Source organism: Trachinotus anak, unplaced genomic scaffold (assembly GCF_046630095.1).
Source record: "Trachinotus anak isolate AG129_WGS33_773 ecotype Australia unplaced genomic scaffold, CSIRO_AGI_Tana_v1 ptg000012l, whole genome shotgun sequence".
Taxonomy (NCBI): Eukaryota; Metazoa; Chordata; class Actinopteri; order Carangiformes; family Carangidae; genus Trachinotus; species Trachinotus anak.
The window spans coordinates 22521228-22535906 of NW_027273863.1; the positions used below are offsets into that span (position 1 = coordinate 22521228).

The 14679-nt window shown below is 39.3% G+C and overlaps 1 protein-coding gene across 1 annotated transcript in view; it reads left to right on the forward strand.

Annotated features, from left to right (window-relative positions):
• The window catches only part of st6galnac3 (ST6 (alpha-N-acetyl-neuraminyl-2,3-beta-galactosyl-1,3)-N-acetylgalactosaminide alpha-2,6-sialyltransferase 3), a 72670-nt gene extending 58486 nt beyond the window's left edge, over window positions 1-14184 (forward strand). Inside the window, exons 4-5 of the mRNA XM_071491679.1 lie at window positions 9248-9355; window positions 11606-14184. Coding sequence (XP_071347780.1) covers window positions 9248-9355; window positions 11606-11795 — 298 coding nt within the window. The 3' untranslated portion in view covers window positions 11796-14184. The remainder of the gene's footprint in view (window positions 1-9247; window positions 9356-11605) is intronic.
• Window positions 14185-14679: the final 495 nt, after the last annotated feature.

Here is a 14679-nt window from a genome sequence, read left to right on the forward strand (position 1 = left end):
GAAGCTCAGAAGTGTTATACTCTATATCTATATCTATATCTATATCTATATATATAGATATAGATATAGATAGATAGATATATCAGTCTATCAGTTAAACTGTGATTTTTGTTTAATAGTCAGTCATTGTGGAGGATGTAGTCTGTGGAATTGCATTACCAGGTGTTTCCATTATTTTGTCCACTCCATTCAATCAATTAGGTTGGAAGCAAGAAGAAAAAGAGAAAAAGCAGCTTGAAGGAAACAAGCAGCAAGTTTCCCTCTGACCCGACATCGTTGAAAAAAAAAAAGGTGGAGCATCTGTATCAACAAGCATCTTTTCTTCAAGGGCTAATGATTTCTTCCCGATGAATAGTCGTCTTGCATACTGGTGCAAAACTAGACTTGAGGAAAGCAAACTGTCTTCATCATAATGCAGGTTGTAGAGGTCACCCCTGACGCTTCATATTGCCTCCTGGCAGAAATAAGAAACGCCTCAGCAGGCCTGCTCTCACCCCGCGGCTCTGCTCAGGATTTTGTCACTGTTTTGTCCCAGGGGCTCCTTGGCTGGTTCAGGACACAGGAAGACACAGTGGGTTGTTTTTCTACGCAGAACTCGCCCCCAGGCAAACTGAACAACTTGTCTTAAGGCCTGTTGTTGTATGAAGTAATCAATTAATACATCAGGCTATATTCTACCCAGAGAAGAAAATCCCGTATCTAGAGAAAGAGAGGCACAGAGGCGATAAAGGCGAGTCTACCGGCGCTCCGATCAATTGTAAAACAGTACATCTAGTGAAGAAACCCTTCTCCAAATAACATTGTTTGTTTGCAGTGGTTGGATAGTACTTGTGCAAACCCAGACAATTTACAACCAAAGCTCTGCTCGAGGGGCAGTTTCTTTGAAGCAGAACAGAAGAGAGATGAAGAGATCAAGAGAAAGAGGTGGTTGATATAATGTCTGCCCTCTTCTAAAAAAATGAGGGAGGCATGGTTTGGTCTGATGAACAGCTCTCACTAGATTGTGTCTGAAGATGGAGGATGGATATATGAGGGGGCCTGGGTCACTCTACATAAAGCACAAGCTGATGTAGCTGAAAGAACAGGAGGTACTGCACTGCTCCTGCTCTTTAGCACCATAACAACAATCATAACCATTATAATAATGATAGAAAAAATTGCACCTTCAAAACACAACAGGAGGTAACCAATAGCAATTCTGAGCAAGCAACAATTTGCTGATTTGCAAGTCAAAAGATGTCTACATGTCTAGACCCATGTGTTCTTTGGTGGTATCTTGAGGTGCGGTCGTAGACTGGAATGAACTGAATACCCCTCGTACCTTCATTTCCAAGCTTGTAGGAGAGCCTACAGTGGCCTTCAGGTAACATAAAACACAAAAATACCCCCTGTTTGGTTTGTCTGTGCAGGGCTACTGTAGAAACATGGAGGTGCAACATGGTGGGCTCTGCAAAAGAGCCTTGACCTCTGTAGATATGAAGGGCTCAGTCTTAGCTAACGAAAACACGATTCTTCATTTCAGGTGATTATACACAAATATTATACATAAACATAATTATGAATATTTAATATTCCAATCATACACTCTGGTCCTTTTTCTTTTACAAGTCAACAACAGCTTTTTAAATAAATAAAACGGGTCCTAAGTGTTGTTTTATTGGTGTGAATTAGAAGAAAGAAGAAGACATGAAGAGTTAAGGAGATTGATTTGATGAAGTGAGCACAGAAGAATCTTTGGTGAATACTCTTCATTGTGAAATCATTATTTTCCTGGTTGCTGGTTGCTTAAAGAAGAAGTCTTTACTGGGAAAATGTAGTTGTTAAAATGTTATTCAAACAGTGGTTATATGAAACCTAGACAAATAACTTATCAGCCAATTACCCAATTCCTTTACTTTTGCTAAAGGAACAATTAAGGCTTAGCCAAGTAATGATATGAAAAACTAACGCAGTATTATTGATCTTTTGCGATTGAATTTTTTTGCCACTTGGTGGCAGTGAGACAAGCTGTAAACACAACATTAATCTATTATCAGTTAATAAAGATGATACAGTGAATAGTTCAGTAAAGAGTTACCTATTAATACACATTAACATTCATTTATTGTCATGTGTCTGTGGACCTGATGAGCATAAGTCCAATATTGTCTCTGATTTTAGCCCTGAAAGAGTCTTTGGCCTCTATGTGCTCCACTGTGTTCACAGCTGGTCTCTAACTTTGTCTGCTGCTCGTTGCTGTGGTGTGGTGAGTTTTCTTTTTCTTTTGCTGAGAAGAGCTGCCTCCTGCTGCTGAAGATGACACTGATTAGAGCAGTGATAGGGACTCAGAACAGCAAAGTCAAAACAATGAGCTGAAAGATGCTTTAAAGCTTCATATTGCAACTTCACACTCTAGTGAGAACTGCTAGTGGGTTATTATTCTGGTATTATGGTGAACATGCTAAAATACTCCAAAGACCTGAGGGGAACAGATGAGTGATAATTCTCCATGGGTTCATCACTGTGAGCGACCATTTTCACTTTACACATGGTCATTTTATCCATTGTTAATATGAGAATATTGATTAGTGCAGCCATAAGTAAAACACTGTTCAAAAGTAAAAACAAGAAACAAAAAAAAAACTTAAAAAAAAACATTTTTAAGAAATATACTCATTTTTAAAAGGGTTATTTGTAAATTTTCTCTGTCACTGGGCGTGGTTTTTTGCTGGTAGCAGCAGGTGGTGGTGATTGCCAACAAGAGCTTCGGCCATCATTGTCTTTATAAAACAGGAAGTTACAATACCCACTCTGAGCAACTCTACTTCTTCAGGGCAGATTGGAGGATGTAGCTTCATATTTAGCATACAAATGTACGAGTGGCATCAATCTTCTCATCTAACTCTCAGCAAGAAAACAAATGCATGTCAAAATATTCTCTAAAATCTATAGTAATGATTTGTAAACCACCAAAAGTCTCTGGACTTACAGTGATTAGTTTTTAATTGTTTAGATCAACATTCAAGCTGATCTGTGCACGATGGGACCAGGTGCTCCTTTGATCACCCAGTGAAACGGTGACATTCAGTTATCCTGCTGTCATTATTTGAATATTTGCATTTGTCAAATATTACATTGTCATTTACTTTTGTCTGACGTAGAACAGTTTATCACAGTCAAGATGATTTCCTTGCAGAGTGAGGATCAACTTCTCACAATGGAGCTGAGTTATATTCCACTAAGTGATTTTGACAGGTGTCGTATCATATTTGTGCAGCTGCAGAGGCATTATAAAGCACAGTTCGACTGAACCGGTCGTCAGTGCGGATTTTCTCACACACATGGACAGCTCCCCTGATGTGAATGTCAAGTGCGAATTATTGAACAGATTCAGCCGTAGAGGAGTCTCTCACTGATCCTGGGCAGTTCTCCACCGCTCCTTAGCCTCTGGCGCTCGGCAGGTAAAGCACAACAAGCTGCAGCTCAGTCAGATTTAGGGGATTATTTACTTAGACCCCGTTCAGAGTGTCTGACTTCATTTCTCAAACACCCGTCATTTTCCAGAGCCGGTAGCACCGCAGCGTCGTAGCTTGTCAGTCCCAATCACTCCTGCTTCACTTGTCTCAGGTTTGTGTTGGAGACAAAAAAAAAAAGGGTTTAACCAAGCTTTTTACCTGTGTTTTCTCATTTTTGTCTTTTTTTTTATCCAGCTCAGTTTGTACCCAAACACAATTTATTATGTTTCATTTTTCAAGTAAACTGTGGCAGTGGGGACTAAAAGAGACTTGGTAAAAAGCCAGGCAGCGTCGAGCCAGACCTCATGACACCTTTGTTTGTTGTCTTTGAGTAAAAGGCTGTGTTTTTCTGCTTTAACAAAACAAGCAAATTGCATTCCCTCTGTCCTCAGGCTCTGGATGTTATTTGCCGTCTGCCAAAGCAGCTTCACACTATCCCTTATCTCTTTTTTAAACTGGCCATGCAATAACAGCATCCTTTCTACAAAGTTGTCCCATTATAATTGTCATAGGTAAACACATTGCCTGTTGTAGACCTTGTCTTCTATCAGTCGTTCACGCCGTGTCTCCACTTTGCAATGTTAGATACCAGGTCAGCAGATCCCACCCACTTTTATTTATTCCAGCAAGCTCCTTCGCTTCAGGACATTTAGCCCTCCACTAGGGACGTGGTGTATATGTGTGAAAGTATGAATGTGTGCTGATATTTTTGTGTGAGAGTATGTGTGTCTACTGCTAGAGAGGCAAATGGCTAATGAATAATGCAGGGTAATAGTGATGTGTTGACAGCTCTGACAGCTGAGAGCTGCCGAGCTGTGTATCAGTGATAATGTGCCATTTCCCGTCTGTGCTCCTCCACTCCCTTATTTCAACAAATTGCATTTTCGTAATTTCACCTCCGCACAACCCCAGTGTCTGTGTGCATGTGTGGGTTTGTTGGGCTTTCCAAAAATACAACTGTGGCCTTAAACACACATTTTACAGTAATAATGACTGAGACTCTTAAGTTTAGTAAAGTTTGCTAATTGGTTTCTAAATTAATCTCTGCTTCTTTCTGCTGTGGCATTGTGTAGTCACTTTTGAGTGTTTGGAGTGTACCCTTCTGTATTTACTGAGCCGCCATTGAACATTGGACCAAAGCATACAACAGGGTTATAGCTACCACAAAGGTCATGTCTTCAGTAGTGTGGTGCAGTTTGCATTGTGTGATTGACTATAATATTGATAGATTGATTTTTTTTTAATGAAGGCTACTTGGAAACATGCTGCATATTATCACCTTAAAGGGGCCATTTGACATCATCGCGTTTACAAGACAAAAGTGCAATATCTTCGGGCAGATTGGAGGCTGCAATGTCCCAGTGTAAAGTCTATAGAAGAAACAATGTTTCTTTTAGACTGGTAGATAGCTGTTGATGCTAACATTGGCTTTGTAGCAATAGCAAAACTACAAATAGCTCCTTTAAGTTGATATTGTGATATATTGGTTGATATATTAAATTTCTTTGCAAAGAGTTGCATATTTAAACATTTAGTAGACACAGAACAACATTAGCGTTCATCTGAAATCATGTATCTTGTCACCAGATGAGTCTAAATCTGGTAGTGACTCTCCTTTTTGACCTGTGTTTTGGTCTCCACTGGTTCCAGAGGGAAATATCTGACATGATTTCTAAAAAAATGTCTTCCATAATGAATGAGGTAGAGCAGAAGCACCAATTATTACTTAGCACCAAAGATAGACCCACTACATGAAGAAAACAGCAAAGAGCAGCAGTGGTAAGAAAGGTGGTCATGTGGTTACAGAGACTGTCCATTATCAGAAAGTTTACAGGTTCATTGCCACAAAGAACAGCTGAACAGCTTTGTTGTGTCCAAGTGTCCTTGAACAAGAAGCTGCTTCCTCCACCTGCTCAATGTTTACTGGCAACAGGCAGCACAAGTAACCGTGAAATGTAAAAATGTGGAACCTACAGTATGTAAATGTTTCTCCGACGTTAAAATGTGACCCCCTTGCATTTAATGATGAATTTGTTTGCATAAAATTTTGCAGCAAATCTGGAATATATTTAAGGAGGCCACCGCAACGTCCCTGTGTGTGTTTGGTAAAGTCTGCTCTTTGTGAACCGAGAGTGCAATATTTACACAACTGTCTTCTTAACTTTAAGTTTCATTGGTTTTTGTCTGTCTCGGTTTTTTAACATCTCGGGACCATGTTTCAATCATCCCACATTACAGAAACATTGTGTTCTGTAGATCCATGAATAAATCAACTTCCACACTGTCAGTTTAAGTCAGAACCTGCTGCACCACATGGTATCTTTACAAATTTCAGCTGCTGGCCTTATGAGGTCACTTTGATGAAAGGTCAAAATTTTAAACCCAAATGCAACATTTTGGACACTACACTGTAATGTGAATCCAGGAGGTCTTTTGCAGTTTGCCTTCTCTTTTTAGCTGGACCACGACAGCAGGGCTAGCCCTGTAATCATGAATGTCACAGACTGACTGACTGAGTGATCATAATTCCACCATTGGTCAGCCGAATGACTGAGTTGGAGTTTTCCCATTGGCCGTTGCTCTTTCAAAATAAATTGGCACAGAGAAGCAGAGCAACAGTCTGTTACCCAGAGAGATATTTTGTTGCTTCTCTGAGTGATCATTTTACAAGTAAATATAGCTGAAATCACAGCACAGTCTTTGAATTCAATTTATGTGTTTGGAGATTTTGTAAGACAACGTTGTGGTTATAAAATCAAGATGTTAGCTGCAGCAGATCAGCAAGTCAGAAATGGCTTGGTAGTTAATCTATGGTCTTAATGGGCCGTGTTTCAGTCGCTATTTGTTCAATTGTGTGACAACAGAAACAGAAAAACATGTAAATGAGAACGGCTTTATTGGAAATTCAGCTATAATAAAATACTCTATATGTGAGCACAGAGAATAAGAGAGAAGCAAACAGGTAAAGAGCTGAAACCAGCTGACACTGGACAGAAATAGCATGCAATGATATCAGTTGTTCATATTAGCTGAGTAGAAGATAAAAATAATAAACAACAATAATGAACAACAATAATGAACAACAACTAAAATAAAATATAGCTAAAGACTAAACACAACAAATGTCAAAATAAATAAAATGGCTCAATAACCCTAATAGAAAAATGTGCACAACAAATAGACAAAAAATAAAATAAAATAGCTCATTATATATATATATATATAAGAAAATAAACACAGTGAATAACAAATATAAATAGAATAAAATTACAATTACGTACCAAGTAAAAAAATGAATACAAGTACAACTCAATTCCCCACTATTACCATATACTAGGATCTGACATAGTCTTGTTTTCTCCTTTCCCCAGCCAGCTCTGCACCCGTCTTTCTAACCTTGCTCTAATAATATCTACATACATAATTTCTTGTAATCGTAATTCATAACTGTATAGAATTTGAAAAACTGGCATTAATGGACATTTGACAAATGGCAAAAAGTTATCTGTCTTTTCCATCATTGTGCTACGTGAGAGCAATGTGAAAGAGATTCTCCTCGGTGATGAGAATAGTTCACAATGAGCAGACTGGACACAGACTTGAATAGTGTGGAAAATTAACCTCTAGTTATCATTCAAACCTGCATCGATCACATGCCGGCTATTCCACAGCACAACAATCAGTAGGAGTTTTACTTTTAATTATTTCTTATTTACAACAAAATGAAATATGCTTACCACACAACATTTCAAGCCTTTGAAGCTTTGTTGAGGTTTTTATCAGCGTCCAGTCTTTTGTCTTGTAATTTCATTTGCCAGCATTGCTCAAGTTAAAGTGACATTTTCTGATCTTCAATAACTTTTACTGTAGATCAACTTATGTAAGAAAGTCGCTTGTTAAACTGGTAGTAGCCTACATGGAAGAGACCAGCGTTTGTGTTGATCGCTGTCCAAGGTGCTGATCCTGGACCAGCCTGGGATGCAGGTGACTACAGTACTAAATGGAATGATGGCTGCTAACATTTACACATTTAAGTTATGGAAACTTGACCGTAAATTATGCAGTTTCTGGTTTGTTTTCTGTTTCTGGTATTTTCATCTTGGCCATGTATTTTTAAATTAATCTTGAAATTCTATAATTTATTTAGGTATTCATCTGTTTTTAAATTATGTTACTGATCGTTTTATATTCTTTTTTCTAATCTTTTTTCAAAGTTTACATCTTTTTTCATTTATTATTGATAATTAATGATTTATTATTGATGGACTAATATATTAATTAGGAAATCTGAATAACCCTTTTTATTGCCTATTGAAATATCAGTCAGTGAATTACCCAATCATCTAATTATACAGTGGATGAATTTATTAATTTGTAATTTTTTAAATTAATTTCTGTTTTTATTGTCAAGTTAGATGTCAATTATATCATACATTTATTTACATATTAATTAATCTGTTTTTAACTGATCTACATATTCATTCTTTTATATTTTTTTTTTATTAATCCCATTTATTGATCGATTAATATATTCATTTATAAATACTTAGAATGATTCTTTATTATTGTCCATTTAAATATAAATAAAATGTGTGTAACAATTTATTGGTGGATTTGTTTATTCACTGAGCTGCAATAATCAGTTGAACAACAAAAACAAAATTTTGATTCATTTCTCAACTAAAAATACGAAATATTTGCTCGTACCAGCTTCCAAAATGTGATGATTTTGTGTTTTTTATTTCTTATATGATATTAAATTGAATGTCTGAGTTTTTAGGTTATTTGAAAAATCTAAATGTATTTTTAAATCTAAATATATTTAAATATCAATTAATAGAATGTTTTGTAACCATCTAAATGACACCTGTGGTCCTCCATAATCTCTACGCTGACACTGTATCTCACTGTCATTTTTTCCCACATCATTATCAGTGTCATGCTGTGCACTCTCTTTCATTTATTTAAGGTCTAAGGCTCCGTATAGTATTTTGCATTGCTGAGAGGCGGGGCCCTCAGGGAGAGTGAGGGCCCCCTGCCTTGAGGGGATGGGGGGTGTATACTTCATGACCCACTTCAAACACTATTAGTCCATATTCGGCAAAACCTCGACACATCTCTGCTGTGTGTTGTGTGTTAGAAAATGATCAAAGATGACTTTTTTTTAACTTTGATAGGTCATGTAACTTATTCACCACAGGTCTGATGCTGATGAAAGGACTATGCATGTTGTTATTGATTGGTCTACCAGGGTCCTACATCATTCACAAGGAACAACATGTGTACTGCTGTTGGCTTGTTGTTTTGCGCTGTTTAACAATCCAATAAAGTGTTTGTCTCTGTTACTGAAGAGTGAATTTGACACATTTTTCTCAGTGCATACAACCTCTTCAACTATTGATGTAACAACTGTAAATGAGTCTTTAAAATGAGAGAAATGACTCATGTTAAAACTTAGAGAATGACAGACCTGTGGTTATGTCTGAGGGATTTGTTGGTGTTCTGCAGATCCATTTACATTTAAATGTACATTTTTGATCCCTAGCTAAGGTTGTTATACAGAGCAGCCTACAATAAGAACATCTGTTAGAATAATTCAAAACTCAGATCAACTGCATTACAAGCACACCAGAGAGAAGAGCACAAAGGTCAGAGAAACGGCATCTAGATGTTTTAATGTTAATGCGAATGATTTTAAACATTTTTATGCAAATGAATATTACGGTAGAATATCTGTATTTGTGTGTTTGCAGGATCCAGTCCGGCTCCTACCTCAGCACCGGCTGGTTCACCCTCATCCTCGCCATGGACATGTGCAAAGAGATCCATATCTACGGCATGATAAATGACACCTACTGCAAGTAAGACACCAACTAACCCCCTCCACTCCCCCACCTGCCTCCCCATATTGGGATGAAAAATGCACGCATTCCCCCAAAACTTAGAAAACTAGATTCGCATTCATGGCAGCGCCAGCCAATCGCAGCTTCCCATAGCTGTGGACTGCTGGAATACATTTCCAGTGCCTCTGTTTGGATTTAATGGCTGAATTTCAATGCTGAAATCCATATTGGGTTCTCTGTGCCGTGAATACCATTATGTTTTCCCGCCTAGAAAACCCAGCAGGCTGCAGTCTCTCTGCTGCTGCGGGTGGCTGGGCTGTAGCACCCAATTCCTCCTCTGCTTAAAGTTTTATTTGTATATTGGCCTGTCGTCTTCTTTCTGACTCTAGTGTGAGTGATTTACTGTCTGGCTGCGACGCTATAGGAGGGATGACAAACAAGATGCTGTTGCCCTGGGCATAGCTGCTCAGTCTCAAGTCCTCTCAGATGGACTCTCCCTTTTTTCTCCCCGCCGCTCTGGCAGCTCAACCTGAGCTCTCCCAATCCCCTGAATCAAACACTTTTACCTAATGCACGGTGAAAATCCCACCTTTTATCCTCTCTGTGTTCCCTGTGCACAGCAGGAAATAAAAACAGTCCCAGACACATGGCAGAAAGGAGTGATAATTTAACCAGCACAGAGGATTTTATGATTCAGTGAGGCAGTTAAGGACCAGCGTTCTCTTCCTGCCTGGCGCTCACTTATTTCCTTCCTTCCTGCATGAGACGGGAGGATATTGTGTTTCCCTGAGTTTCAGAATGGACAATTTAGTATCACACAAAGTACTGCTGGCAGCCGAGTGTTCCAGTACAACAAGGAGAAGTGATGTTTTGTTTGATGATGTTGGAGACTTTAGTCAGAATTGACCTCAACAGTTGTGTAGTAATAGGATTTCAACAGGTACTGCAGAGAGGGTGAAATTGAATTTATTTGTGATCGCGGGTGCGAACCACTGTGTGACACAAAGAGCGGAGAGGCAGTGATTGGGCTGTGTGTTACTGTGAGCTGGCAGACAGCCACAGTTGCCCTCTCTCTGTGGACTCACTGGCTGGCTGTTGTGATGGCTGTTTCTCTTCTGTCTGTGTTTGTTCCCCCAATGATATTGTTTCACACAAGTCATCCTCTCATAGAGCTGTCGCTCTCGAATAGAAACCAACTGCAGACTGCACAACAAATTGGTTCTACTGCACCTGCTTTTATTAATTCTGTTCTTTGTAATGATTTTCAGATGCTAACTAGAAACTGAGCAACCTGTAATGATATTTAGGTCAGGTTAGGCTCAAACTCTCCCACTGTACATTACTTAGTTTTCTGGATGTTCTCAGATTCACTTTCAGAACAGAAATGAATCTTATCATGATGTTTTACAAATAAATGCAGTTTAGTTAAAAGATTATTTCTTGAATATTTTTCGCTGGCAACAGCGACTTTTAAAATGAGAGAACCTGCTGAGTGGAGAACTTTGCCAGGGGCGGCTTCATTTCAAATTGCTGAATAAAGTCCTGAAGGATCTTCAGTTTAATAGTTTTGTCATTTAGTTTGCTCATTATTTTGCATAATAGTTTTGTAAAGCTGAGTCAATCAAAACCACAGACACTTGAAAACAAGAACATATTGACATTTGAAAAATGTCTTTAAATATAGCATCACATTTACAATTATGTTTAATCAATACTGTTATGATAAACTATTACAATTATGATACTGTTGTATGTATATTCATTAATATTCTTTTGACCATACTGTGTGTGGATAATATGGGATCACACACAGTCCATTTTTACAGCCACATGTAGCAGAATAAAGTGGCACCTGAAGACATAAAACCAAATGTCCTGTCTTTTAAAACATTACTCCACAGATGCCAGAAACCAGACAGATCAGAATTATTGTCTTATTTTATTCTGCACATTCTTCTTCTTTGCCACTTGGTTCCATCATTATTGTCAATGCAAGTCAGCCACCAACAGTTTGGTCAGAGACTCAGGCGTGTTTGCTAGAAGCAGCTAATGTTGCCTCGAGCTGAGATGAGGAACAGGCTACAGAGGTCTGATTAGCTCACTTCTGTCTAACTCCACAGACTTTTTTCATTGTCAAACTTGTAGACTGACTTTGTCGTCGCTGACTTCCCAGATTTCCCACAACTCTGTCTGGAGCCACAAACAGCTTTTCTCCCTTTAATAAACCTGGTTTAATAATCTTTCTTTCCTTTGCTCTCTCCCCCTCAGGACGGAGGGTTACAGAAAGGTGCCTTACCACTACTACGAGGCTGGCAGCCGGGACGAGTGTGCAGAGTATCTGCTCCATGAGAGCGCCCCCTACGGTGGACATCGCTTCATCACAGAGAAATCTGTGTTCGCCAAGTGGGCCAAGACCCACGCCATCAAGTTCTTCAACCCACCGTGGCAGCTGTCGTGACCCTGGCTGAACCAGCATGGAAATACCACATCATCATTATTATCATTATCATCATTATCGCTCAAAGACCAGCTGAACCTCTACTCTGACAGAAAGAGTGTCCCCTAATGTGCACAAACATCCACTTCTGCACAAACCCCCCTCCACATCCATATCAAAAAGGCTGGTCGGCGGTTGTTTGTCAAGTCTTGGGTGGTTTGAGGTGGCGCCTCCAAAATCCAGGCACTTGCTCATTTGACAGTAGCCGCTCAATCAGACAAATTCCCAATAAGGTTTGACCAGCCTGGACAGATAAAGCATATCTCCTGCTTCTTGAATATGACGTCTTTTTGTCCTAAATTTGACAGCTGAAGGTAGTGCACAGCGCACTGCACTGACTAATCGATCCATTCGCTGCTCTGTGAGTTTAGCGAGGGATGGCTCGAAGACAAACTTTTAAAAAAAAAAAGAGAGAAAACAACATAAAGAAGACACAACCATCCGTCAACTCACAGTGACCTCAGAGGCTCAGATGTCCACAGGCACTGTGCGTAGCAACGGCTGAATTAGATTTTTTTTCAGGACTGCAGTTGAAGAAGAGCTCAGCCGCCGCAGAGACGGGTCACGTTGCCATGGACGTCTGACGAGCTCGCCTGCTCAGTTTCCTCGGCGTGACTGTCTTCTGTCAGGCTGTAATTAATCTATAACGAGTATAATTCCAGCCTTCATCTCTAACTGAGGGAGTATAGACGGCAGATGCTCTGTCAGTTTCAATTTTCCCTGCTCAGTTTAAAGACGCTTCAGCAAACAAGGTCATTTGAAAAAGAAAACACAAGCAAGAAAAAAAGCAGATTTCAGTCATATCAGAGGTGTAAATATAAATCTGCTTTACATGCTTGGTTGTTACGCTGTGTGTTGACTCACACAACTTAAAGATGTCAGCTTTTTTTTTTTTTTTTTTTTTATAATGCTGTGAAATTGAATTTTAAAGGACATGTTTTGGAGTTGGCTTGATGTCCGGATTGGTTTGCTTATTTATTCTGCAGAGATAAGTTACTACTGCTCTTTAACAGTGTGCCATTGACAATATGAGCATCACAGCATATAGAGCAATGTGCAATTAGAAACCCCATCCTCACGGAAGGAGTAAAGTCATTTGTGACCCCACTGAGGGAGAGATTTATGTGTGCAGTGAAACCATTTGAAGTTAATTGTATTCTATTATCATTTTGTGCCTGCAATATACAGTACTCTGCAGTTCATTGTATTGAGAGAGGGGAAGAAGCTCTCTCTCTCTCTCTCTCTCTCGCTCATCTTCTCGTCCAGCTTTGTGCCTCTCTGTGAACAGTATCACTGGGTGAACACATCTGCCCATTTGTCTTTGGACGCGGCGTGCGTGTCTCCTGATTCAGGCCATTACATTTGAATGCATCTGTTCCAGGACAGTGAAGAATAATCAGTGAAGTGCCGAGGTGTGTAGGTTGGTCGGTAGCTGTGGAAGACTGAGACTCTGTGATTAGTGTCCCGGTCAGAATCACAGCCCGGGGGGGCGGAAGGATTCAAAGGCGTCTAATTTAGGCGACTTGATGCACAGGGTCCCGGGCAACTGTAATATCCTGCAGCTGCAACTCCTACTGCAATGCTGTGTTTACTACGACACACTGGTTCTATGTTTTGAGGCCACATCTGCATTCATGTGGTGATTTACAGGACAAAACATAGGAACAAAACTGGGCTAAACTTAAGCAAGAAAGTTAATTTTTGTCCTTGAAAACAAACGTTTGAAAGTAGCTTTTTACAGAGCTTTCCATTAAAAAAGACTGACTAAAACCACAACTGGGCTGCATTTGTTTGCTACAGTTTTTCCATATAAACACTGTTTCAGCAACAATTCACTGACTACATTTCAGCATGAAGCAACCTGGACAGTGAAATATGCTTTTGAACCGCTGGTTATTTGTAACCTTGATGTCTAGAAAACAACCCTTTCTCTGCTGCAGGAGCTTTTCCAAAAATTGTGTTAGAAATTCAGAAACTTAACTTTTGACCAAACTATTTCAGCAGGAGGAACAAGGCTCTCAGATTAGTTCCTGAGCCGAGCCCCTGATGGAGGGGTTTACAGTGCTGAACGTTGTGATTGGTCAAACTTGTGTAAAACATCGATTCACAGAGTAAGAAATCACCAGGAGAATCAGTATTAGAAAAACAAAACTAAATTATGTTGTCATGTTAGATTAGTCTTGAAACAAAGAATGAAATAACCATGAAGCACTCAGCAGATTGAGAGCAAAAGAAACTTTTTTCATTCCACAATGAATACCATTAGATGTGGTTGAAAGTCCTTGTAGGTTGCCAGGCTCCACCTCTGCACGTCTTCTTGGCAACATCCATTTAGACCTCAAGCAGTAAGTTACAAAGAAAAACATGAATCACGTCATATGTCTCTAAGAAAGCTGATGTTTGTTCATCCATTATGTTTCCATTTCAACTGATCTTCAATGTGTCTTAGATGCAGTGCAAAAACAAACATGGACATGCAGTTTTTAATTTGCTTTCTTAGTGTAGTTATTTCGGTTCTTAAGCTCCTTAAACTATTTCACTGAAAGAGAATTGCAGCAAATTAACTTGTACCTGTTGTGTCAAACTACTTTTTCTCTGACTAAATCAAGACTTAACTTTCTAACACCAGGAGTTGTAAAAGTGCTTTGGATGAAATCAAAACAGGTCCGGTGCTTACATATCAACATAGACATCTCCATGACGACCAAGAGAAGTCCTCCTGACAAAGACTGTGTGATGTGGAGGAAAGCTCCAGGAGAAGCTGTTGTGTAGCAGAGGTGGGATTGTTTTGTCAGCTTTAATCAGACATCTCGACATATTTTGACCTGCAAATCACCAGAATGGT